The 26,017-nt window shown below is 44.3% G+C and overlaps 1 protein-coding gene across 1 annotated transcript; it reads right to left on the reverse strand.

Moving 5' to 3' along the window:
• Positions 1-191: 191 nt before the first annotated feature.
• LOC102936211 (dimethylaniline monooxygenase [N-oxide-forming] 2) lies at positions 192-22,295 on the reverse strand. Its single transcript, XM_007061192.3, has 8 exons — positions 22,011-22,295; positions 17,516-17,704; positions 12,750-12,912; positions 10,747-10,889; positions 9,772-9,971; positions 7,997-8,352; positions 5,770-5,842; positions 192-3,660 (listed from the first exon to the last, which is right to left on the reverse strand). Exons 1-8 carry the CDS (start codon positions 22,140-22,142, stop codon positions 3,312-3,314), a joined length of 1,605 nt encoding a protein of 534 aa, XP_007061254.2. The 5' UTR covers positions 22,143-22,295; the 3' UTR covers positions 192-3,311.
• Positions 22,296-26,017: the final 3,722 nt, after the last annotated feature.

The following is a 26,017-nucleotide window of genomic DNA, read 5'->3' on the forward strand; positions in this document are numbered from 1 at the left end:
TGGATTGTGGGTTCCACCAGAGGGGAAGGTCTCTGGCCTGTTCCCCGATCCAATAGGTGGATCAGCAGAGACTGCGGGGATTGTTCTTCTTCCTTTTCCCCATGCTGGCCAGTGATGAGGCTAACTAGAGTAAACAGCAGATTTGAACCACGAAAGTGGCCAAACTGAGGGCTGCCGTGAACCTCTGAGGCGAGCAAATCCTCCAATAAAGTGCAGGACCCACCAAGGCAGAGGAGGAACTTTGTCACAATATATACATACAGAGAACGTTATTTAGTACATCAGTACAGACCTGGCCGCTTGCAATGGGTCAGGTATACCACCTGGTGGGCATTGGTATTAGCAGGAACAGTGTGTTAGAGACGCAAGTTTTTGTTTCCTAGAGTAAAGCTACCTTGATAAGAAGGCAGTATGTATTTCACTTCCGCATCCTTCCCAAGTCTGTGCTTATTATTAATGCAATTAGTTAGTATCATGTGATCGTATAATGAAACCTTCTACTTTACTGCATAACTTCAAGTGGCAGAGTGAAAGGCCTGGTCTACCCACAAACTGGAAATGGCTTAATTAAACCGGTTTAGTAAAACCATTGCAATCCTCTTATTGAATTTTAAGGGTGCCTACTTTGGGTTAGCTTCAGCCTGTTAGCTTTTTCCTAATCCATTTAAACTGAACTGAACTAAGTCGCTCTTAAACCAAAATAAGAGGTTCCATAGAGAAGCTAGCTCCAGTTTGATTAAGTTAGTTTAAATTCACACCTTTAGTTAAATTTGGTGTAACTTGCAGGGGGGCTGGAACAATTTATATAATGGGGGTGCTGAGAGCCATTGAACAAAACTGTAAACCCTGGATATAATGGAAACCACTTCAAGCCAGAGCGTGCAGCAGCACCCCTAGTTTCAGCATCTATGGTCATTTGCTGCATGGATAAGTGCAAAGTTACTGTAGAAACTGTAGTTCTTAACTTCCTGAATTTGGCGGTTTTAAAATCTCAAATGTAGCACTACGAGTTTTTACACTGAATTCCCTCAAACACTAAGGAAAAAAGATACATCATCAAATACTTTCCCATTTCATAGGCTTCAGTCCCTTTCCACCAGGGCCCAGAAGACGATATATAAAAGTTATGCAAGCGCCATAGAAGTTGTACACCTATAATGTGGTGCACTTATGGTGGTCTCAAAAACTTTTCCCTCCCTCTCTCTCTCCTAATCTAACAACTTTTTCAACACCTGTCTCCCTCCTTTCATATATCATAAAAATAGCATAAAAAGCTACTGTCAAAGCCAATGAGCGTTATATTCAAGAAGGTGGCTCTAAGCCTATAATCATGAATAGCAGCTGTTTGGAAATCAGTATTTTGTTGGCACTGTGGAAGTGTTATTGGCAATACCATGAATATTACAAACATGCACATACATCAACCATCAGGAGTAGGTATCAGTCAATTTTAAAAATTTGTGTATTTTTTTAAGACAATCAAAACAATTAGGCCCCTTGATAAGCACTAACCACACATCCCTTTACACTTACAACAAAGTGCTTTCAATTACTAGTCTCTCCAAATGCATCTTGAACTCAGATGAACTTGTGTTTTATGTTCCTGTAATTAACAACAACAAAAAATGACCAAACTGACATTTTTCGAGCTTGCCAAAAACATGTTTTCAGACCGAGTCGGGAGTTTGCCAAGTTTCAGCCTGAAAACAATTCATTCCGAGCAACCAGAGATAGAGATTTGTCCTGAAAAAACCCTCCCATCTCAGTCTTGAATATAGCATCAGTAATGCCACACTAACAAAAGTACAGCTTTTGCCATGGCTTTGAGCCAGATACTGTTTATATCAACTGAGAATCTGGCCCTTTATTAACAGGCTAGCTGATGAGTAACTCAAGCTGTTGTTGTATCTTTTCTCAGGAAACAAGAAGCAAGTTACCCAGCAGGCCAAGTAGCTGGCAACATTGCGCATGAATCATGGAAGCGCCAGAATAGATTACAAGAGTTATCCTACCCACCATGCATTTGGCAGCTTTGCTACCCTGTAATTCCCACAAATTTTTTGTCTAAGTATTGGAGAGCTGCAGTGATGGAGGTGGCCCGGTATGTTGGTCAATGAGGTGTTTTATGACAGACAAAGCTAATGGGCGTTAAAGTGGAAGGTGAACTTCAGTTGCGTCTCTGAAATCCCAAGACGTCAGCCCTGGATTGAGAGGCCTTTGAGAAGTCAGCTTGTGCAGGAAGGGAGTTTTATCCTTCTCTTCGGTGGGAAGAGAGTTAGGCCAATGCTGAGTGCTTCTGAAAACTCCACCCAGCCTCTTTCAGTACTGGGCTGGACTGAGATTTCTTGACTGGGTTGAATGAAGTTGGCTGGGATTGATTGAGACTCCACTTCAGGTCCAACTTTAGGTTCAAACTAAATGTATAATTAGAAAATTTAGAGGGTAGGCCTCACTTTCTTGCATTGCAGGGAGAAGGACACAGCACACTTACAGATATTGAGAGGGCCTGGTCTGTACAGATATTGATAGGGACTGGTCTGTAATTGCTGGCTTGCAAAACCTGGTCTGTGTTTCTGCCCCCACTGTCATTCCAAATCTTGCTTTCAAACATGAAATGCAGAGGTTTGGGGTAACAGAAACAGTCTCTCATGCTAAGGCCTAGTCTACTCCCAGCTTTTGTACCAGTATAACTATGTTGGGTAAGGGAGGAACTGTTTACTAAAATAGTTATACCAGTACAACCGCCAGTGTGGAGGCAGTTATAACAGTATAGATTATTCCCCTTCCCATACATAAGAAGCAGCAATAGTGGCATAAAAGGTGCCTTATTCCACAAAAGTTGTGTCAGCGCTGAGGGTTGTACTGTTATAATGATATCAGTACAGTCAAAGGGGTACAACTTTTGTGTATAGACGAGCCCTCAGCATTTAAACAGAGCCCAAATCAACAGATCAAAGTGAAGCTGCCTAAGGGATTTAGGAATACAACCTTGTGTTAATTGAAATGAGAGCTGCGTGAGCAGAGTTTAGGCCCAGAAGGGACCACACAACCATCTAGTCTGACCTCCTGTATAGCTTGCTTTGAAAAATCTCAACCCATAGCTTTGCTAGAGAGCTCCAATCAAATGGGCTGATTTTAAAAAGTGATGATGAGCACCCACAATGTTCACTAGCACCAGTCAGCAGCTGCAGATGCTCAGCACCTGTCTGGATCAGACCCATGGACTGGTATATGGCAAGGAGGTTGTTATTTTTAAGGGAAAGCCTTCTATAGTGGGCACAGCATCACATCACATTGCTGAGAGCTCAGGACTAATGGAGACTAACAAAAATTGCAGCGAAGAGAGCAAGGAGACCAAAGATTTTAAGCAAATATGAAACCAGGGAGTGGTTTGAAGAGTCGCGCAACACGCGCGTTTTTGTGGGTTTGATGATCCGTGCCCTTTGGGTCAGGATGGCATTTCTGGCTCCATCCCACTTCCCCGGGCCGGTCAAGCGGAACTGGAAGGGGCTGCAGGGACCAAAGTAAATCGTCAGGGCCAGCCTGGGATCCTTCAGGAGCAGCGGAAGGATTCTGGGTCTCGCATCTGAGCCTTCGGCGAGCTCATCCAGATATTCAATGTGATCAGTTTGCAACGTCTGGCTGCGGCTGGTACCAAACCTAAGGAGAGAGCAAAGAAAGAGATGCCTCACAACTGTCAGAACTGTTCAGTGATCCATGTACATTGAACCTGATGCTCCCAATTTATACAGTTCTAAAGGGATGTCATGTAGAGAACTGGCTAATACCACGCTAACCTATTGCTAAGAAGAGAGAAAGGAGAAAGACAGGGAAGTGGACAAGATATGGGAAGATTGAGAAATAATGGAATTCAGAGCCACAAGAAGCAGCCCAGAGAGACTTTTGGGTAGCTGCAGCTCTCTGATGTAGCATCCAGTTAGAGCAAAGCTAGCTCGAGTGAAGCTGTGGCAGCATGGGCAGCTGCTTGGGTCAGCCCCCCAGCTCATGACTCTAGGTACACATTCAAGCTGCCATGATTACATTGCTATTCTTAATCAAGATCAGAGCTACCTCTGGTATGTCTACACATGCTGCAATCCCATCTCCACATTGCAATGCAGACATACCCGAAAACTGGCTGAGTTGTAGTTACCTCCATGCGAAAAAACTGTAGACCCCAATTTTCAGAGAACAAGGCACATTTACCGAACGTTGGTGTCAGCAGGTTGCGTACTATTTCTGAAGAAGCCGGCATGTTTGCATTACAAATAATATCATCCTACCTAGTGCATTTCTCATACCTTAGACAATCTTAATCCCTTTCAGCTGCAGTTGAGTCCCCAGTACGGGCCTACAGGGACAGATTTTCAGAACTGTGTGCACACAAACCACCTACATCTAACAGGTCATTTGGCATGTGCAATGGTGCTGCTCTGACTGAAGTGGTGTGTACAAATGTGTTCACATTTTTGCTAGCAAACCCTAAGGATCACAGCTTCTTAGTCAGAGATGGAAAAGAGCTGTTCTACTCAGACCACCTTCCTACACTCCCCGAAACTCTATAATATGTCATCAAAGGCAAGACGGGACCACCAATCTGCAAGTCTGACCTCCTGTACATCTCAGGGCACCAACACCACCCAACAACCAAAATTAGACCACAGTATTACAGCCTACAGGTGACTACCGGTGATTTCAGGTTAACATTAGAAAAATGGAAAACTTTTCAATTCATAAGACACCCTGTGAAATATTTCATGGGCTGGAATGAGCAGAACTTTATGTGAAGAATTATTGCTATGCATTCAGAGCTTGGATATGACAGCAATGGATGCTACAGAGAAACTCCCAACTCCAATTTCTGCAACCTGCTGAGCCCTTAACTCTTGGCACTTCAAGTATTAGGCACAGAGATTAACATTTCCAGAGGACCAGCATGTGGTATAAGCTTCACATTTTTGTGGGATAAGGAAGCTAGTGAGCCTGGCCATCTTCTACTGTAGCTGCCTTCAAAAGAGGTCTCTCTCTGATCAACAAAATAAACTATGTGAAAGACCCTTGAGGAAATTCGTATAGGCTCTCTGATGAGGATTTGTAATGGACCAAAAGGGCATGTGGTTTAAGGCTGATGAATATAATATCCAACACCCACCAATCTGAAGGAGGATAAAACCCACTGCCATTCTTACACAGGAGTGAAAAGGGAGATGGCAGACACACCACAGGGAGGCTGGATCTAAAGACAGTGGCAGCGGAGTTCTGGAAAGTGGTCTGAAAGGTGTCCTGTTTTCCTTTCAGCGCAAGCATGAAAATTGCATTTCGTTGCCACAAAATAGCAGAAGGCATCCTTGGCTAGTTTGGGGTGATGTTCATCACTGGCTACTAGGAATAATCAAGAGACTACACTGATATATGTGGTTGACATGGTTCCATAACCCTTTTTCCTGGGGGCAGTGGAATTGTGCAAATGTGGTTAAAGTATTCAGTCTGGAGGGAATACACACACAGGTCTGGCAGCCAGAAAAGAAATGAGGGGAACCCAAATACTCAAGGCATTTGTAATATCTGCCAGCGAGCTAGTCATTGAGCAGATGGAGTATATTTTAAACACATGAAGACATGAATGCCAGCGAAAGCTTCTAGAAGACTTTGGACTGTATTTTCTGAGAAGGAGCATGAGAAGAAGGAGAAATACAATTTCCTCCATATGTATAAACTGCTCCCATGATGAGTGGAGAATAGTAATATTAATTAGGTGGTGGTTCATACCATTTGATCCTCTTCTCTTTCCTCTTGACAATGTCAGTCATCATAGTGCTCTCGGAGGGCAGCTCAGTCAGCCCTATAAAATTAAAGTGGCTGTTACTTATAAGTTACAAGAATTACAGAGGGACCCAAGCTTTGAAGTTCAGAGCTGGATTTGGGAAGCTTCCTGCCCTGGTCTGTTACATCAAGTAGTTTGCCCATTCCACTACAAATGCTTAAAAGTGTTGCTTCCCCGAAGCCTCTGCAGCTAAGGGGACTGAATTCTCCATCCTGCTGCTCTAGTTTTGCCATGGGGACTGTGGCAAGACAAATTCATTTCATCTGCCCTTATGACACCTGGCTCCAATTCAGCCTTGGGTCTCTGCGGCCCATCCTCCAAGTTACTTAGGCTCCTAACTTCCACTGACTTTGTGGAATACCTTGCCAGATCTGGGCCTCAGTGCTTTCACAAACACTCATTAAACCTTACAGCAGAGCACTCCTGTTAGACAGGGAGATATTGTTACATATAACTAGCAAATCCTAATTTATGGCTGGCTGAAATCAATCATGTGGCAAGACAGTGCATTTTTCTAGTTGATCTCCTCAGTGAGGAGTTTGGTTTAAACTCTTAAACTCTCAGAAGGGGAAGAAAAGCTTTTTCTGCTCCTCTAATGCCACCTTTCCTTTACAACGTTAGTTTAAAGGATAATTCCTAAATTACGGTGCACTGCCAGCAGCTTTTGTTTCTGTAGCACCATCAATGCTCATGACGCGTTACAGAGAAGCCCTTGCAAGTTTACAGAGAGCTGCACAATGAGAGAGAATTCTAGTGTAGCTGTCTGAAAGATTGTTACATGCACCCATAGCAACAACTACATGTATTGACTTTTCTTTTGGCTATTTTCAAGATTTGTTGTTCCTTAAGATAAGTTTTGACCCAAGAGGTGACTAAGTCTTGATATTTATTTCAAGAAGGGAAAAAATGTCTGAATATTATACAAATTTTACAGCTGGATAAATGGTCACTTGGCCAAAACCCTATGGTAGTAACTCAGTGCCAGAGTTGGAAATAGAACCCAGGAGTCCTGGTTTTGACTTCTGTCCTTTAACTATTTGATAAACCACTAGATGACACTGCTGCCTAGAAAAATATCAAAGCTGTTCATTCTTAAGTGAAACTTACATTTAGAAAGATTAAACCTAATGTGGGAATGCCTGTCTGTTATGAATAGGAGTCAGAGATTGACCTGTGCACTTCAGGAGATGAGTGCTTTAGTTTACCTTTTGTTCATTCTGACAGCCCGACTGCTTTGCGAGATTATCAGAGAAGTAAGAGATAGTTGGGGTTGGTCCTGCTTTGAACAGGGGGTTGGACTAGATGACCTCCTGAGGTCTCTCTTCCAACCCTGATATTCTATGATTCTAAGTAAGATATCAGTGATGAAAGCAGTGGACACTAAACAGCTGCTTCAGAAGTCTGCTCTGTAAGAAGCTGAGCCTTGTTCCCTTTCCAGGTATATATGCTTTCAGCTGTATTTCTGTGGCAGAAGCAACTCAGGGTCAAACCAGTTGCAGTTCACAGCTCTTGCTTTCTCCCCGGTCCCTAATTTTACATATTTATTATAATGATCATATCCCATTGATATTCTCTGATCTGTTTTACTGATTCTTATTGGCTGCAGCGACACTTGTGGATAAGAATACCAACACCACAGTTCCCTGCTTTCAGGTCTCTGGCAGTAAGCTACATTAGAGATTAATACATGTTACGGCCGATGGGACCATTGTGATCATGTTGTTAGACCTCCTGCATCACACAGGCCAGGAAATTTCTGTTATTCCTGTATCCAGCCCATAACTTGTGGTTGAGCTAGATTAGAGCAGTTAATTACCTTCACTGTTTAAAAAAAATATCAGAAGTGGTCTGTGCAGACTGAGCATGCTAAGGAGGGATATTAAAGAGTCAGTCCCATGAGTGGGAGTCAACAAATGTGAAACTTTTGAATTTAGAACCTGCACTGGTGTCCTTTGCCATTCTCTCCCTGTCCTGTATTCCCATGTATCATTCTTATCTAAATCAAGCACATAAACACCTTGCCGCAGGGACAATAAGCCAAATTGAACCCTGATGCAAAGGGCACTAGTACTGATTTCAATGGCAGTTGTGCCCACTTAAGGTTAAATCTGGTCACACGTTTGGCATGTTGGCAGTTATTATGCGTGGATCACAACATGCCCATTCACTTACCTTTAAAGACTCTTGTGGCCCAGCGAGCCTGCAGCTCTGCATTCGGCATGATGGGCCCAAGCGGCTGTATGAGGCCAATGACGGCCAGCGTTGGCTTCTCCAGAGTAGGGGGGAAGACTTGTTTGTACAGCGGAGCCTCGTTGTTCTCCACTTTGATGACTGACTGCTCCAGGAAGGGGAACGAGAAGCTGTAGCCAGTGGCAAAGATGACAACATCCACATTCTCCTCCATAGTCCCATCTTCAAAGATGGCAGCGGTTTCGGTGAACTCCTTCACAATGGGCTTCACCATCACACTGCCACAGAGGATGCGGCTTGGAAGGTCATCATTGAACACTGGCTCTTTCATCAGGGCTCTGGAAGGACACAAGATGGTAGAGGCATCTGGTTTGTTGAGGCCGTGCAAACAGTGCGCAAAGTCCTTACATCCTAGCTCCCCTAAATAACCTGGGGGCTGCGAGGACTGAGTGCCAAAGATCCCACAGCTAGTCAGCTGCAGCGAAGCTGTTATTAATTTCACTCTATCAGGCATACCTTGAAGAAGAGTAAGACTGAAGGATTGGAATGAGCTGACAAAATGCATATCGATAGGACTACAGACAAGAAGCGTAGGGTAGAAATAGCATGTTAGTAATACCCATTTTACACCCTGTTATCCCTATTTTCATAGGTCAGCAGGGTCTGTAGTAATAGAGTGTCACTGAATCATACAGTCATTCCAGGTTCCACACCTTGGGGCCAGTTCTTTCAGCGCAGCCATGGTGATATATTCTTGGAAGTTAAGGTCAAAAGTTTCAAGCGTCCACAAATTTGATGTATCCTCAGCCTGATTTCCAGGAGTGCTGAGCACCCACAGCTCCGACTGAAATAAGTTAACAGGTGCTGCAGGTCAGAAAGCGAGGCCTAAGGTGGCCCAGACTGGCCACCCAAAAACTGAGGTGATCCAAGGGAGACATTTTTGACATTTCCGTTTAAATGGATGCATTTCCTCCTGCACTAGAAGGAGATTAGTTCCACATATCTAAGCCATTGGACTCTTCTCCTTTGAGTATCTAATTCTTGCTCTCGTTGAAAGACTTGAATCAACTGTTTTATAAAATCTAAATAAATATTTGCTCTTTCCTGGCAGGACTTGGGTTCCCAAGAGCATTTTCCATATAGTTTTAGGACAGAGTTGAGCACTGCCAAGGACCCACTCCCCTCCACCAGCCCCAACTCCTCTCCCTCCTCCCCGGAGATTTATTTTCCTGGAGAATGTACATGTTTTGATCTTGGACCCTTTCCTGGCATTTTAAGCAGAGATGGGTCCAACCCTTCACATCTGAATCCAGATTTCAAACAATCCCAGTGTTTTGGGGGGTTAAGATTGGAGGGTTAGTTTGGTCTACTGCAGGATTAAAAAAGAATTACACGTGTTTGTGGATAATGAGAACATCCAAAAATGTAAACCCTCATGCTTCAGGGCATAATCTGACCACTAAGTGATGGTGGTTAGGAAGAAACTTGCCCATGATTGTCCATAATTGCCCACTACTGAATTTCTTGCACATTCCCCTGAAACATATGGCCCTTGCCAGTGTCAGAGACAGACTGAGGTAGAGAGGCCTCAGGTCTGATCTAGTCCTGCCAGTCCTATATTCAGTAAGAGTTTAGCCTGAGTAAGGAGTAAGTGAAGCATGAGTGAGGACAGAGTATGGCCTCCTAATAATTACATGATTCAGATTGCTTTTCCTCCCCAGCTACCCATAGATCAGCTGCACGTTAAAAGTGCATACCTGTTCTGAGGCACCAAGCCATAGTTTTCATGGTTAAACCATTGGTTCATCTTCTGTTCATACACCAGTTTCAAAAGTGGCCAAGGCAGGATACTTCTGATCAGATTGCTAAATCGGGTGTGAAATACGGTGTCCCAAGGGTAGCCGTCATCGTAGACCCGGCTCATTACCCATGAGCCTCCTCTGGTGCTGATGAACACCTACAAGGCAATATAGAATTCCACTTTAAGCAGTGACAGTCTTCTGCAGCATGTGCATTGTTTGCATTGCAAATCTCAGCCTAGTTTTATCTCCAGACATTGAACATCTTCTCCTGCTTGAGGCTACCAAGGTCAAAACAATAGAGAACAACGTCTCAGAACAGAGTCAGGGGTCTGGGGAAAAAAACACCCACTTCAGATTGCTTTTCATAGTGGAGGCTGATTCTAGATGTACCAGTCTCAAAGGAAAGGTGATCTTTTCTAACGCAGGAGAGCTGGATTTGGCTCCAGCCTCCCTTTGTGACCCTGGGAAATTGCTTAACTTCTCCATGCCTCAGTTTCCCACCTGTACAATGGGGATAACACCACTTCTTTTCTCCCACCCTTTGTCCATCTTGTCTTTTTAAATTGTTGGCTGGTCTGAGTGCAGGACCTTTTGCTGTGTGTATGTACTGGGCCTAGCCCAATGGAACTGTGATTGCAGTTGGGGCCACTAGGCCCTACTGAAATGCATAGAATAAACAATCAAAATAATAGCAACCAATCGTTAGAGGCCTTTTTCCTGCTCTAGAGAAGCAAAGATTTGGGCTTTAATGCCTGGGATGCTGCGTATTCTAGGTGATCGCTATTCTTAATAAGTCTCTGGGCCACAGTATACTGACATGGCGTGTAATTTACTTACATGCCACATCAGTATATGTTATGGATGCAGTATACGGATGCCTTCTACCGCCCTCACCCCAAATCACAAGGGTAGCCGGCTAAGTCACACTACCCGTTTGGCTATCTGACAGAGGTCCACAGCAATATCCGATGCAGAGTTCCCCATTCCAATCACCACAACCGTCTTCCCCTGAAATCCTTCTGGGCTCTTGTACTCCCGGCTGTGGAAATATTGGCCCTTGAACTTTTCGATACCTACGAGGAGAGAAGGAAGGATTGGAATCTCAGTGCAGAGATGGATTTTAAACTGCTAACGCTCAGGGTATGTGATTGTTCCAGGGTCCTGGGTGGGCGGGGCTAACCTGCTTGTACTGCCATGGCTTCACCGCTAGTGTTACTCAATCTAGCTTTGATCTAGCTGGGGTACACATGCTGCAATCACACCTCCTCATTGCAGTGTAGACATACCCTCAGCGCCAGATTTGGAGCATCTTAAAATTCTGGGGCATTTGGCTGCAGGTTTTGTGGGGATGTCAATTGGTTCGGCCTGTTATGAAGAAAAAATTCAGATCCAAGTTTCAGAGCAGCAGCCGTGTTAGTCTGTATCTGCAAAAAGAAAAGGAGTACTTGTGGCACCTTAGAGACTAACCAATTTATTTAAGCATAGATGCATCCAATGAAGTGAGCTGTAGCTCACGAAAGCTTATGCTCAAATAAATTTTGTTAGTCTCTAAGGTGCCACAAGTACTCTTTTTTTTTTTTTTTTGCAGATCCAAGTTTGTATTTCAACCCTTCCTCCCCCTGCTAGAGTTTAGAGACATTGAGATGTAGGGTGTTTGGCGTGAGAAGACGTCTAGGTATGCTTTACTAGAAAGAAAAATGAGAAGTTTCAGTGGAGAGCAGTGCCTTTGATTTGTGGACACATTGGGTGTAACCCTCGGGCCCTCTTCCACCTGCTGTGTACTGCTCATGCAGTGAACAGGATGAATGTTGATCGAAAGGGCTGGAGATCCCCCCCGCTGCACACCGTTCTTTGGAGGTGCCGGAGGAATGTGCAGGGGCAGGGCAGAGCACTGGGTGCAGGTGGCATAACATGGCAACTCTGAAGATGCTTTAAGTTACCCCAGGGGCTATGTTCCTAATCTGGTACAGAACTGGGGGAATGGAAAGGTGGCCCCCCACTCCTGAGCTGCGACGAGCATACACTCATTGCTGTAGAGGTTTGAACCCTTTGCCTGCAATCATTTCTCACTCTCAGAGTTAATTGGGTGGGGATGCCAGCTGGCCTGTGCCAAATGTTAAGAACGGAGCAAATACTTGAGTGTGCCTGGTATGTTTGGCCAATCCACTCAAAGGCCTAGCTGCCTCCTGATGTGTGTTTGCGCCAAACTTTGATCGTGCCAACAATTTTGCTTCAGTACTAGGAAAAACCATTCCGCTAAAGTAGAAACCAAACCAACCTTTGTCCAAAACCAACTGACCCCAAACTTTACTTTTACTGGAAGAGCTGAAAATATTGGAGCGGGTGAGAATTTAAACATTGTGACTGAGATTTTTCAGGGCAAAAAGAAGAGAAGGAAGAAGAAAGCTAGCAGAGAAAAGAAGAATATGGCAGTGGAGGTGCTATTATATATATAAAATACACACCAATATAGAAGAGACTACAGAATCAAACAGATAACAGCTTCCTGATTTGAACCCTGCATTGTTCATGGCCAGGTATTTGGTTAATGTACAGAATTTCGCAATGCTCTTGCTTTAAATTAGTCTCGTATCAGGAAAGCTAACAGCTGGGCCCTATATAGCACACATTGAAGTGAATGGAAAGATATCCATTGGCTTAAGAGGATATGGGATCCAGGCCCATCTGCTTGCTGAAGTAATGATTTGGATAATCCAATAACTGTAATGCTTCCAAGGGACTAAAGCCTCAAGAGAGACAGGAAGGAATAATCAGATCTGGAGGAATCATTAAACCGGTCATGCAGCGAGCCATAGGCTCTCACTCCAATACAGGAATACAAACAATTGTCCCTAACTGTTCCTGGTTTTGCACCTTGTTAACCTGGACCCCAAATACATCCTGTAGGAGGGTTTTGCAAACACAGCTCTTACCAGGAAAAGACTGCTCCGGGATAAAGGATTCTATATGGTGACCCATGCACACCATAACGGCATCAAACATGGTGGATTCTTGCTTCCCATCACTCTCAGTGACAACAATCCACTGGCCAGTGGTAGAGAAATCCTGGCATTTTCTTACACTGGTGACTGTGGTCTGAAAGTAAACCCGAGAAAAGACATCAGTGCTTTGGCCGCAGCACCATGTGTTAGAGGTGATCTATTGTGACTCACATACTCAGAGAAGCTCAGAAGCTAGGATTGAACTGGGCTCCACATTCAGGTTTGGCTTAAAGCAGGAAGTTAACTGCATAGTTTACAGGCCAGAAATGGGTATATTTAATCCAGCCTGCTTGACAGATCCAGACTTTCCAGAATGCTAGCTTTCATTTAACCGACAAGGAAGATTGTAGCCCTTACTGCTGCAAACATAACCTTCCAGCCATGAATGGAATGGAGTACTGCTGTAGCCTGAAACAGCTCAGAGATGAGTGAATTGGTCCAGTTCACCTTAACTGGGCATTAACTCTTATGCCTTATGGTGACATTTTGGCTGTGTCTACACTAGGGTTTCATGCCCAAAGTTTTCCCCCCCCTTGTTCCCACTCCACTCGTGGTAGCAATGATGGCAACGCTAGGCTGATCAGGTTCCTGTTGCTGCTGGCTTTTATTACCTGTTGCCTAGTGTCGCCCAGAGCAGATCTGGGTGACAGAATGGTAAAAATGTTGCTACCACTAGTAGAGTTGAACTGCTGGTAGCAACGGTGAAAACTTCTGGCTACAAGCCTGGTGTAGACAAAAGCTGAAAGGGGAAAGTTTTCAGATAGCTTAGGTTGCAACTGTGCATCTTGTTTGCACACACAATTACTACACCTCTGCATGCAAAATGGCCAACTGCATGTTCAAACACAAAAACAAAGTTCAGAAATAATCCTAGTGTTATAAGTACCATGCATCATTTATCCCCACTCCGTGATGGTGAATGCCACAGTAACCAAACTCACGGAAACATTTTTCAAACTGCCCTTCAATTTTGGGCGTGTCAGCATCCAGGGCTGGATTTTCCAGGTGCTGAGCACTCATGTTTCCAAATGACTTGGAGCTATGGGCGCTCAGCGCTTTGAATATCAGGCCACAGAAATCTTAACTGGAATACCCCCAAATGTGAAGCAAAATATATGGACACATTGGCGTAAATATTAGGTTGCTATATGAGGCCCAAGGGATGATGTGCAAATTTGCCAAAGGATTGCATTCTCATCACTGAGAGATCCATTCTGGAGTGATCATAGAACATGGGTCCCAGTTCTGTAGACCCCACCTATGGATCTTGTGACTTCTTGAGGCAGAGGGCATGGGAGTTGCACAGGGTTTTACAGAGATCCCCTGGGTCAGATATGTGCATAATTATTCACTAAAGGGTGGTGTATGCTGTCTTTACCAAGTTTCAGAGTAGCAGCCGTGTTAGTCTGTATCCACAAAAAGAAAAGGAGGACTTGTGGCACCTTAGAGACTAACAAATTTATTTGAGCATAAGCTTTTGTGAGCTACTGTCTTTACCAACAGTCAGTAACACACTGGTCAGAGTCATTATGAGCAGGGCTGTTGATTAATCACAGTTAACTCACGCTATTAACTAATTTTTAAAATCACAATTTTTTTTAATCGTGATTAATTGCAGTTTTAATCACACTGTTAAACAATAGAATAACAATTAAAATGTGTTAAATATTTTGGATGTTTTTCTACATTTTCAAATATATTGATTTCAATTACAACACAGAATACAAAGTGTACAGTGCTCACTTTATATTATTTTGATTGCAAATGCTTGAAGAAATAGTATTTTTCAATTTTCACCTCATACAAGTACCATAGTGCAATCTCTTTATTGTAAAAGCACAGCTTACAAATGTAGATTTTTTTCTGCTACATAACAGACTCAAAAACAAAACAATGTAAAACTTTTGCACCTACAAGTCCACTCAGTCCTACTTGTTCAGCCAATTGCTAAGAGAAACAAGTTTCTTTACATTTACGGGAGAGGATGCTGCCCGCTTCTTATTTACAATGTCACCTGAAAGTGAGAACAGATGTTTGCATGGCATTTTGCAGCCGGCGTTGCAAGGTATTTACGTGCCAGATACGCTAAACATTCCTATGTCCCTTCATGCTTTGGCCACCATTCCAGAGGGCATGCTTCTATGCTGATGATGCTCGTTAAAAAAATAATGTGTTAATTAAATTTGTGACTGAACTCCTTGGGGAAGAATTGTATGTCTGTTTTACCCACATTCTGCCATATATTCTGTTATAGCAGTCTTGGGTGAGGACCCAGCACATGTTGTTTGTTTTAAAAACACTTTCACTGCAGATTTGACAAAACGCAAAGAAGGTACCAATGTGAGATTTCTAAAGATAGCTACAGCACTCAACCCAAGGTTTAAGAATCTGAAGTGTCTTCCAAAATCTGATCAGGATAGGGTGTGGAGTATGCTTTCAGATGTCTTAAAAAAGCAGCACTCCAATGTGGAAACTACAGAACCTGAACCACCAAAAAAGACAATCAACCTTCTGCTGGTGGCATCTGACTCAGATGATGAAAATGAACATGCGTCGGTCTGCACTGCTTTGAATCGTTATCGAGCAGAACCCATCATCAGCATGGACGCATGTTCCCTGGAATGGTGGTCGAAGCATGAAGGGACATATGAATCTTTTGTGCATCTGGCACATAAATATCTTGAAATGCTGGCTACAGCAGAGACATGAGAATGCCTGTTCTCACTTTCAGGTGGCATTGTAAACAAGAAGCAGGCAGTATTATCTCCTGCGAATGTAAACCAAACTTGTTTGTTTGAGTGATTGGCTGAACAAGAAGTAGGACTGAATGGACTTGTAGTCTCTAAAGTTTTACATTGTTTAATGCAGTTACTTTTTGTACATAATTCTACATTTCTAAGTTCAACTTGCATGACAAAGAGATTGCACTACTGTACTTATATTAAGTGAATTGAAAAATACTATTTCTTTTATTTTTACAGTGCAAATATTTATAATAATTATAAAGTGAGCACTGTACACTTTGTATTCTGTGTTGTAATCAAAATCAATATATTTGAAAATGTGGAAAACAGCCAAAATATTTATATAAATAGTATTCTATTATTGTTTAATCATGCAATTAATTTGTTTAATCGCTTAACAGCCCTAAGTATAAGATGGATGGATGGATGATATTTAAGGAGTTATGTATCTGAACCAAAAACCCCAACCCCCCACCCAAAAACCCCTCACACCCAATGTGTGGTGGGCATCCTATTTACTAGTAAAGACAATGGATTGGAAGTGTATTGCAGAGAGACACCCTGGCTCTTTCATTGAGGAGATGAACTATCAGCGTGTTATCTTATGAAAGGAGGGTCACAGCCCACCTGGCTGGAAAACACTGCAAAAACTTTGGGGGAGCTCAACTGCATTAAGCTAAACTTACACTTGATTTCCTTATGAGCCTGTCTAAGTGCTGGGTGTGAGGGGGAGCGGTGATCTGAGGTGGGATTGGTAAACTGGGGTACACTGCTTCTTTGGGAGCAGCACAGTGGTGAATTCTGTGAGCATGCAGCTGACCAGGGGCTGGACGCTCCAGAGAGATGCTCGGAAGTTGGAGTACGCCTATCGCTAACCTGTGGGGAGGAGAGCACAGACCTAGAGGGCATTGCTTGTGTTGCCCATGGAGTTGGGGAGCTGATGCCCAGCTGGTACAGTCGGGGATTGCTCATGAGAAGGGTGGGCGGTAGCAAGGTGCTTCACAGCCCTGGGTGCTCCTGGAGAGCATCACAGACCCTAATTAATTGTGCAATTTGGCCCTTGTAAGAGAATGAGTTGGAAACACCTAGTTTAAAGCAATTTAAGAAACCCAAAGAAAAATGATGCTTTGGTCTTTTTATCCTATCCACTAGCCTGATCTCTTCACACTGCTCCTTGTCCTGACATGCTGTGCTTTTTGTGAGGTAGAAACGGGGGTTGGGACTGAATCCATGAGAAAAAGGCCAGAATCCCCTCTCACTATCGGGGGCTTGGTCAGAATTTTGATTGATCATCTACCCTGTTGAATCTGAATCTGCTCAGCATCTAATCCATGCCCCTGCTGCCCTTTCCCCTGTGGCCGCATTGTCCCTTTTCAGTCACCGTGTGACAGTCTCATCTCTCTTCCATAATATTGGGTTCTGCAAGCCTTCCCCAGGTCCTCCACCCAGCAGAGAGTTAACCTGAAGAAGAGTATTATCAGAAAGCAATCTGTTCCCCAGAAGCCAGGTCAGCTATAGTTCTAGAGACATAAGGTGCTGGAGGTAATATTGTTTATTGGACCAACTTCTGTTGGTGAGACACACAAGCTTTTGAGCTTATGCAGAGCTCTTGTTCAGTGTAAGCTCGAAAGCATGTCTCTCTCACCTGCAGAAGTTGGTCCACTAAAAATATTACCTCTCCCACCTTATTTTGCATATATCCTGGGACCAACATGGCTATAACAACACTGCATACAGTTGTAGTTCTACACACACATGCAGAATTGGTAGGTTATGTTATGTAACTAGCCATTCTGAAGTTGTGCTCTATCTCATGCAAACTTTACTTTCGTTCTTTCTTATCCTGTTGTTTTCCTTAACCCAAAAGACAAGTTATATAGCCTATAAGTAGGGGACTGGCTTTTGTGTATAGGAAATAAAAAAGTAGCAGGACCCTCTTTTAATAGGACATACCTTGAACCTGATGTATTTCAGAAGATCAAAGCGATTTGCATACAGTTTCAAATATTCCAGGAATCTGGTGTTGTGCAGGAAGTTTGGAAAGTGTTCAGGCATTGGAAAGTCACTGAAGCACGACATCTCCTTGGAGGAATTGGTGAATACGGATTGGTAGATACTGGCTCTGCCTTCCTCTACCTTTTCCTAGAAAACATCAGACAAACAAAGGTGTATTTTAAAATGTTACTAGATAGTGCAAATCCGCAGAGTTTTCCATGTTGCTGTGTGACGCTCATTGAGTCTGAAGGCTTGTGATGGCCCAATGCATTGTGTGGGCTCTCGCTTCTGTTTAAGCTTCCCAATGAAGAACCAAAGTGATCTTTCTTGCCACAAGTTTTTCTTTGTAGCAGATGTTCTCCTTTGTGAGGATGGTCTTGTAGTTAAGAGTCTGGACTGGAACTCAGGAGATGTGAACTGCAGATGCACTATGACACCTTGTGGAAGTCACTTAGGCCCAGATCCAATGGAAGTTAGGAGCCTAAATACCTTTGAGGATCTCTCTGGCCCTCTGTTTCCCATCTGTAAAATGGGGATAATGCCACTGCTTTTTTCCTGTGCTTTGTCTATTGGGATTTTTAAGTTCTCTGAGGATGTCTCATTTGGTGTATGTACAGTACTAACACAATGGGACCTTGTTGGGGCATCTAGATGATGCTGTGATACAAATAATAAACAATGGTAGACATGAATGGCTGCTGTTGTAGCAACTCTTATGACTTGTCAGTGGTCTTTGAATGCTTGGTTCATGCTGTTACTGAAGTTTGAACAGGTCACTATTTCGTGGCTATCTGCGATCATTTACAGTCCTCTCCCATGTTGCAAGATTTCTGCAAGACTCATTTGTGTCCTAAGGGCTTCTTCCTCCTTTGGCAGACATACAGAAAAAGTATTAATTGCTTCAGCACAGAATTGCATGCTTGCCCTAGTGTCCATAGACTATTTACACTGGCACCATAATTCAGCTACATTTTTAACTGGGGGAATGCCAGTATAAACTGTAATATACCATTCACGGTTGCTGTCTAATGAGGTTATTCTTCTAGGGCAACATTTCGTCCCTGACATTACATGGTAGAGACCTCCTGTCAAACACAGCATGGTGTACATATAATATATATTAAAAAAACCCCATCAAAACACTCCGTAGCGTGCACAATTCTCTCCTTTGGGAGAGAGTGAGAGAAAGAACAAACCATATGTGACAGAGCTTAGTCATGTCACTTAACGCATGACTGGAAGGTGCTCAGGTATTTTGGTAATGAAGGTATTTTGGAAAGAATCTCTCTAGAATTTCCATCAAGGCTGCATTTGATCCTTTCTATGAAGTATAAAATTAAACTCTACATTTACAAACACACATTTGGCATGATTTTGTCTCTTCTTGCTGGGGTGCTAGAGGAATTGCTGTGTATGTACAGTGCTTGCAGTGTGGCTTCTAGCCACCACCAGTGCTGGGGCAATTTTTTCTTGGCGGGTGATTATTTAAACATTGCCCAACACAGATCCCATTTGTTTATACACAGTCACTGAGACCCAGCTGAGAATTAACAGGTTATTGAATTCCAGCAGCCACAGGGTTTCCAGTTTTGGTTGGACATATTCCTGGAGGTTTCATCACATGACATATTAATCTTTAATTAAAAATTAATGTTTAATTTCTGGAGACTCCAGGACAATCCTGGAGGATTGGCAACCCTACCAGCAAGTCCAGATACATTGCAGCTGGATCACTCTGCCTACTTGACATGGCAAAGAAAATAAATCTTCTTTGGATTGGAAAGAGGGGGGACTGCAACCCAGGTTCCTCTTTGTGCCAACTGGCAGAGGGCTCAGGGGTGTGAAAGGGTTATAGGGATCCCCAAACTTGTCACGCTGTGTGCTGCCCTCCACACCAGAGTCATGGTTGGGAGCCAGGGCCAGGAGCAGGGCCACGGCTCCTGAGGGGGTGCACAGACAGAGGTAAGGGGGGCCAACGCTGGGGCTGGAGCTGTGGCCAGGAGCCAGGGGCCATGGTCGGGGGTGGCAGAGGGCCAGCTGGGGGCTGGGCTAGGGCAGGGGCCAGGAGCGGAGCCATGGCTGGGCTGCAGTCAGTCAGGGGCTGAGGCTGGCAGAGGGACTGGGAACAGAGCTATGACTGGACCATGGTCGGGGCCGGCAGCTGGGACGGCTGCTGGGTGTGGAACTGTGGCGGGGCTGGGAGCCAGGGGTCGGGTGATGCTCCCTCCCCAGCCCACCTTTGGCAGCTGGCCTGGGCCCCACTGTGCCCCCGAATGTTCCTCCACACCCTTAGCACCCCACAGTTTAGGGACCACTGCCATAGAGTGTCATGTAAGGTCTCTACTGAAAGCCTGTGTCACACTGGTCACCATACCCACTGGGAGATGTATATATATATATATATTTTTCACCATAAAAGGTTTATTTTCTTAATCATTTACATCTTTTACTTTTGGCTTGACTCAAATTTAGATGTAGAGGCCCTCAATGAGGATAATCGTCGTCTCTTGGCTATCTGCTCCTGGCATTTTTCCTTGTTGCTAGGCAGACACACAATGTAAAGTAAAACACAAGCCAAACAAGAAAACTTACCATCTTGCCCAAACTTTTAGGTTTTCTTTAGACATCATAAAGACACAGAAAAATGGCACATATTTTTTTTTGTTTTTGCAGGTTGCCTTGATTACATACTGTTCTCCCACTCTTTCCCCCCCCCCCCACAAAGGTTTCACTAGGGGGTAAACAAACCACATTAGCATAATTAACTCATGGGGGGCAGGGAGGGGAGATAAACAGTTATTCAGACAGCTGTGGAAGTGAACATAAAAACAGCCATCAGTAATATGTTTATGTTTAAAGGACAGAGGGAAATAAATGAACTCTCAGACAAAATTTAAGACACGCCACATTTAGAGTTGTTGAACTCGGTTGAAATGCCATGGAGATACACCTGCTTACCCCAGGTCTGAATTTAACACAATGTCATCTTGATCTCAGGGAAATACAGCATGAGCCAGTAAATTTACTTTTAGGATTGTGTAATTAAATGTAAAACCTGTATCCTGCACTGCTACATTTAACATATGTGAACACACAAAATGTGGGGAAATGCAAGAGCTAAGACCAAAAAGGAAGAAATATTGACCTTGGGTCCTTCATTTGTTGCTTTATGAAAAATGAATGAGAGTGAAAAGGGTTTGATGGGGGGGGGGGGGGGGGAAGTTTTGCTTCACTGGGTTTTTTTACACTCTTGTCTAGTCTGAAAGATTCCTGGCAACTGGAAAGCTACTAACATTACAACACTAATAGGCAAGAGAGGAAAACCTGGGAAACTGAGAGGAAAATGGACTAAAAGTTCATTTAGTCAGAGTGTTTAAATCTTCGCTTTGTTTGTTTTGGCTAACACCTATTTATCTCCAGTGTTTACTGGACACTTGGAAGGAAGGATGTCTTTGTTAAAGATTGAAAATCTCTTTCCATTAGAGCTCACAATGTACATCCCCTGCAAATGAACATAATTAAACTTTCCCCACCCCCTCCTGCAAAACCAGGGGAGAGCAGACTTGTCCTACCTAATATTTATACAGTAAAATCAAACAAAACCAAACCACCTTTATAAATAACAGCCCATTGCCCCCAGACGTTCAAGCCTGACATAAGCAGCAAAAAGCAGCAAAAAGGAGGAGACATGCTTGTCACAAAATCCCTCTGCTAGTCACTTTCCAGGCTCCAGGGGCAAGTTCAGGAGCCAGGCTGCGATCAGTCGCCCCTGTCACAAAGGAAGAGAATGGGGCTGGGCAGGGGGCAGCACAGAGAAGGAGTTAAAGAGCCTTGAAGTCTCAGTGATTTTCCCAGTGGTATGTCATAGAACACATGCCATGTAACTACGGCTGCCAGCATCCAGGATTGTCCCAGATTAGCCTCCAGGAATACGTCCAACCAAAACTGGCAACCCTACCTATAACATGGCTGTAATCATGACCACCCCCCATCACAGCTGTGCAGCCCTGCCCTGTGCCATTAGCGATAAGGGTCAGGGCAGGCAGGCAGAGTCCTAGGAAAGAGATCTGTATTATGCATGCTGAGAGGCCAGGGGTATATACTGAGGCTCCAGGGGGTGTATGCAAGCAGCCTGGACCTGGCTTGCATTCCTGATGTCACACTGAACTTGGTTCCTCCTGAAGTGTGACCCGCTTTCTCTAGTTCCACTGATCATACGACATGTCCCAGTGCCATTGGCATGGAGCAGCTTCTGTTAGCTCCCAGATACCAGAAGGAATTTGCTACTAGGCTACTCCTCGCCCCTCCCTTCAGGATTTTTCCACCCACTGTTTCCCATCTTTGCTTCGCTCTGAGCCTGACAGCAGAGGGGATCTTAGCCCTTTTAGGAAATGCAGAACAGAGGAGGGTCCAATTTACAAAAACAGCCACAGGCAACGAGCCCCACACTTACTCTGAACCTCCAGAGCCCCCCGATGTCATCGCTTCTCTCGAAGCAGGTGGGCTGCAGCCCCTCATCCAGGCAGCACTTGATGGAGGTCAGTCCGCTCACGCCAGAGCCGATCACAGCAACCCTCTTGGCCATGGTATGCCGGTGTCTGGGAAGATCACGAAGTCTGGTCAATGCAAGGAATCCCCAGGGAACGGGGTTCTCGTGGCTTCAGCAGAATGGTTTAAGAATTCAAGTCAGTGAGTCCTGGAGTCTGCTCTGTGGGAGGAGGACAGAATGGAGTCTTGAGTGTTCCTTAGACGTTCTTGTTAAACCCTGGATTTGTGCTGGAAATGGCCCACCTTAATTATCATACACATTGTAAGGAGAGTGAACACTTTAGATAAGCTATTACCAACAGGAGAGTGGGTTTGTGTGGGAGCAGGGGGGAGAAAACCTGGATTTGTGCTGGAAATGGCCCAACTTGATTATCATACACATTGTAAGGAGAGTGATCACTTTAGATAAGCTATTACCAACAGGAGAGTGGGTTTGTGTGTGTGTGTGTGGGGGGCTGGGAGAAAACCTTTTGTAGTGGTAAACACCCATTTTTTCATGCTTTGTGTGTATAAAAAGATCTTCTATACTTTCCACAGTATGCATTCGATGAAGTGAGCTGTAGCTCACGAAAGCTTATGCTCAAATAAATTGGTTAGTCTCTAAGGTGCCACAAGTACTCCTTTTCTTTTTGCGAATACAGACTAACACGGCTGTTACTCTGAAACCTGTCATTATGCAAGGCACTGCATTTAGCCGTATGGAGTGGAAATCTATCAACTGCATGAAAAAACTTGTACAGATACAGACAGACATCATCTTCCTTTCCAAATGCAAACAGATGGACATCGTACCAAAAGGACTGAAGGTAAAAAATCCATTACAATCTACATACCACACAGACTATGCTGACAGCTTGTGCCACACGCTCTCAAAGAAACTGCGGAACCACCTGATCAACATCCTCTACAGCAAACAGGGAAAGATAAAGAATGAGCTCTCAAAAATGGATACTCTCATAAAAAACCAACCTTCCACACAAACTTCCTAGTGGCTGGACTTTACTAAAACTAGACAAGCCATTTACAACACACACTTTGCTTCTCTACAAAAGAAAAAGGACACTAAACTTTCTAAACTACTACATGCCACAAGGGGCCACAGCAATGGTTCCCTCAACCCACCCAGCAATATTGTTAACCTATGCAACTATACTCTTAGCCCAACAGAAGCAGCTGTCCTATCTCGGGGCCTCTCCTTCTGCCCCTCCACCCCCACGAACATGATACAGTTCTGTGGTGACCTAGAATCCTATTTTCAACGTCTCCGACTCAAGGAATATTTCCAACACACCTCTGAACAACATACTAATCCACAGAGACCTCCCTACCAACACTACAAAAAGAAGGATTCTAGGTGGACTCCTCCTGAAGATCGAGACAGCAGACTGGACTTCTACATAGAGTGCTTCCGCCGACGTGCACGGGCTGAAATTGTGGAAAAACAGCATCACTTGCCCCACAACCTCGGCCGTACAGAACACAATGCCATCCACAGCCTCAGAAACAACTCTGACATCATAATCAAAAAGGCTGACAAAGGAGGTGCTGTTGTCATCATGAATATCATCGGAATATGAACAAGAGGCTGCTCGGCAGCTCTCCAACACCACTTTCTACAAACCATTACCCTCTGATCCCACTGAGAGTTACCAAAAGAAACTACAGCATTTGCTCAAGAAACTCCCTGAAAAAGCACAAGATCAAATCCGCACAGACACATCCCTGGAACCCCGACCTGGGATATTCTATCTACTACCCAAGATCCATAAACCTGGAAATCCTGGGTGCCCCATCATCTCAGGCATTGGCACCCTGACAGCAGGATTGTCTGGCTATGTAGACTCCCTCCTCAGGCCCTACGCTACCAGCACTCCCAGCTACCTTCGAGACACCACTGACTTCCTGAGGAAACTACAATCCATCGGTGATCTTCCTGATAATACCATCCTGGCCACTATGGATGTAGAAGCCCTCTACACCAACATTCCACACAAAGATGGACTACAAGCCGTCAAGAACACTATCCCCGATAATGTCACGGCTAACTTGGTGGCTTTGTCCTTACCCATAACTATTTTACATTTGGGGACAATGTGTACCTTCAAATCAGCGGCACTGCTATGGGTACCCAGATGGCCCCACAGTATGCCAACATTTTTATGGCTGACTTAGAACAACGCTTCCTCAGCTCTCGTCCCCTAACGTCCCTACTCTACTTGCGCTATATTGATGACATCTTCATCATCTGGACCCATGGAAAAGAAGCCCTTGAGGAATTCCACCATGATTTCAACAATTTCCATCCCACCATCAACCTCAGCCTGGTCCAGTCCACACAAGAGATCCACTTCCTGGACACTACAGTGCTAATAAACGATGGTCACATCAACACCACCCTATACCGGAAACCTACTGACCGCTATTCCTACCTACATGCCTCCAGCTTTCACCCTCACCACACCACATGATCCATCGTCTACAGCCAAGCTCTGCGATACAACTGCATTTACTCCAACCCCTCAGACACAGACAAACACCTACAAGATCTCTATCAAGCATTCTTACAACTACAATACCCACCTGCGGAAGTGAAGAAACAGATTGATAGAGCCAGAAGAGTTCCCAGAAGTCACCTACTACAGGACAGGCCTAACAAAGAAAATAACAGAACTCCACTAGCCGTCACCTTCAGCCCCCAACTAAAACCCCTCCAACGCATTATTAAGGATCTACAACCTACCCTGAAGGATGACCCAACACTCTCACAAATCTTGGGAGACAGGCCAGTCCTTGCCTACAGACAGCCCCCCAACCTGAAGCAAAGACTCACCAGCAACCACATACCACGCAACAGAACCACTAACCCAGGGACCTATCCTTGCAACAAAGCCCGTTGCCAACTGTGCCCACATATCTATTCAGGGGACACCATCACAGAGCCTAATAACATCAGCCACACTATCAGAGGCTCGTTCACCTGCACATCCACCAATGTGATATATGCCATCATGTGCCAGCAATGTCCCTCTGCCATGTACATTGGTCAAACTGGACAGTCTCTACGTAAAAGAATAAATGGACACAAATCAGATATCAAGAATTATAACATTCATAAACCAGTCGGAGAACACTTCAATCTCTCTGGTCACGCGATTACAGACATGAAAGTTGCAATATTACAACAAAAAAACTTCAAAACCAGACTCCAGCGAGACACTGTTGAATTGGAATTCATTTGCATTGGATTAATTGGATACAATTAACTTAGGCTTGAATAGAGACTGGGAGTGGCTAAGTCATTATGCAAGGTAACCTATTTCCCCTTGTTTTTTCCTACCCGCCCCCCCCTCCTCAGACGTTCTTGTTAAACCCTGGATTTGTGCTGGAAATGGCCCACCTTGATTATCATACACATTGTAAGGAAAGTGATCACTTTAGATAAGCTATCACCAACAGGAGAGTGGGTTTGTGTATGCGGGGGCGGGGAGAAAACCTGGATTTGTGCTGGAAATGGCCCAACTTGATTATCATACACATTGTAAGGAGAGTGATCACTTTAGATAAGCTATTACCAGCAGGAGAGTGGGGTGGGGGGAGAGAAAACCTTTTGTAGTGGTAAACACCCATTTTTTCATGCTTTGTGTGTATAAAAAGATCTTCTATACTTTCCACAGTATGCATGTGATGAAGTGAGCTGTAGCTCACAAAAGCTTATGCTCAAATAAATTGGTTAGTCTCTAAGGTGCCACAAGTCCTCCTTTTCTTTTTGCGAATAGACTAACACGGCTGTTACTCTGAAACCAGGTGAGTTCTGAGTATTGCCAGTGCTGCTGTGAGCTTCCCAGCAGTGCCCTGCTCCTCAGTTGCCCCCTGTAGTCCTTTCTGATTACCCAAATGGGATCAAGGGAGCCA

This window comes from Chelonia mydas, chromosome 8 (genome assembly GCF_015237465.2).
Source record: "Chelonia mydas isolate rCheMyd1 chromosome 8, rCheMyd1.pri.v2, whole genome shotgun sequence".
Lineage (NCBI taxonomy): Eukaryota > Metazoa > Chordata > Testudines > Cheloniidae > Chelonia > Chelonia mydas.

Bases quoted from the DNA above. Each gene is read 5' to 3' on its own strand.
- LOC102936211 (XM_007061192.3), bottom strand. From the start codon at position 22,142: ATGGCCAAGAGGGTTGCTGTGATCGGCTCTGGCGTGAGCGGACTGACC. The intron at 10,890-12,749 runs GTAAGAGCTGTG...CTCTCCTCGTAG, and splicing joins CCCGGAGCAGTCTTTTCCTG to GTATCGAAAAGTTCAAGGGC. The intron at 5,843-7,996 runs GTAAGTGAATGG...TTAATTTTATAG, and splicing joins GGCCACAAGAGTCTTTAAAG to GGCTGACTGAGCTGCCCTCC.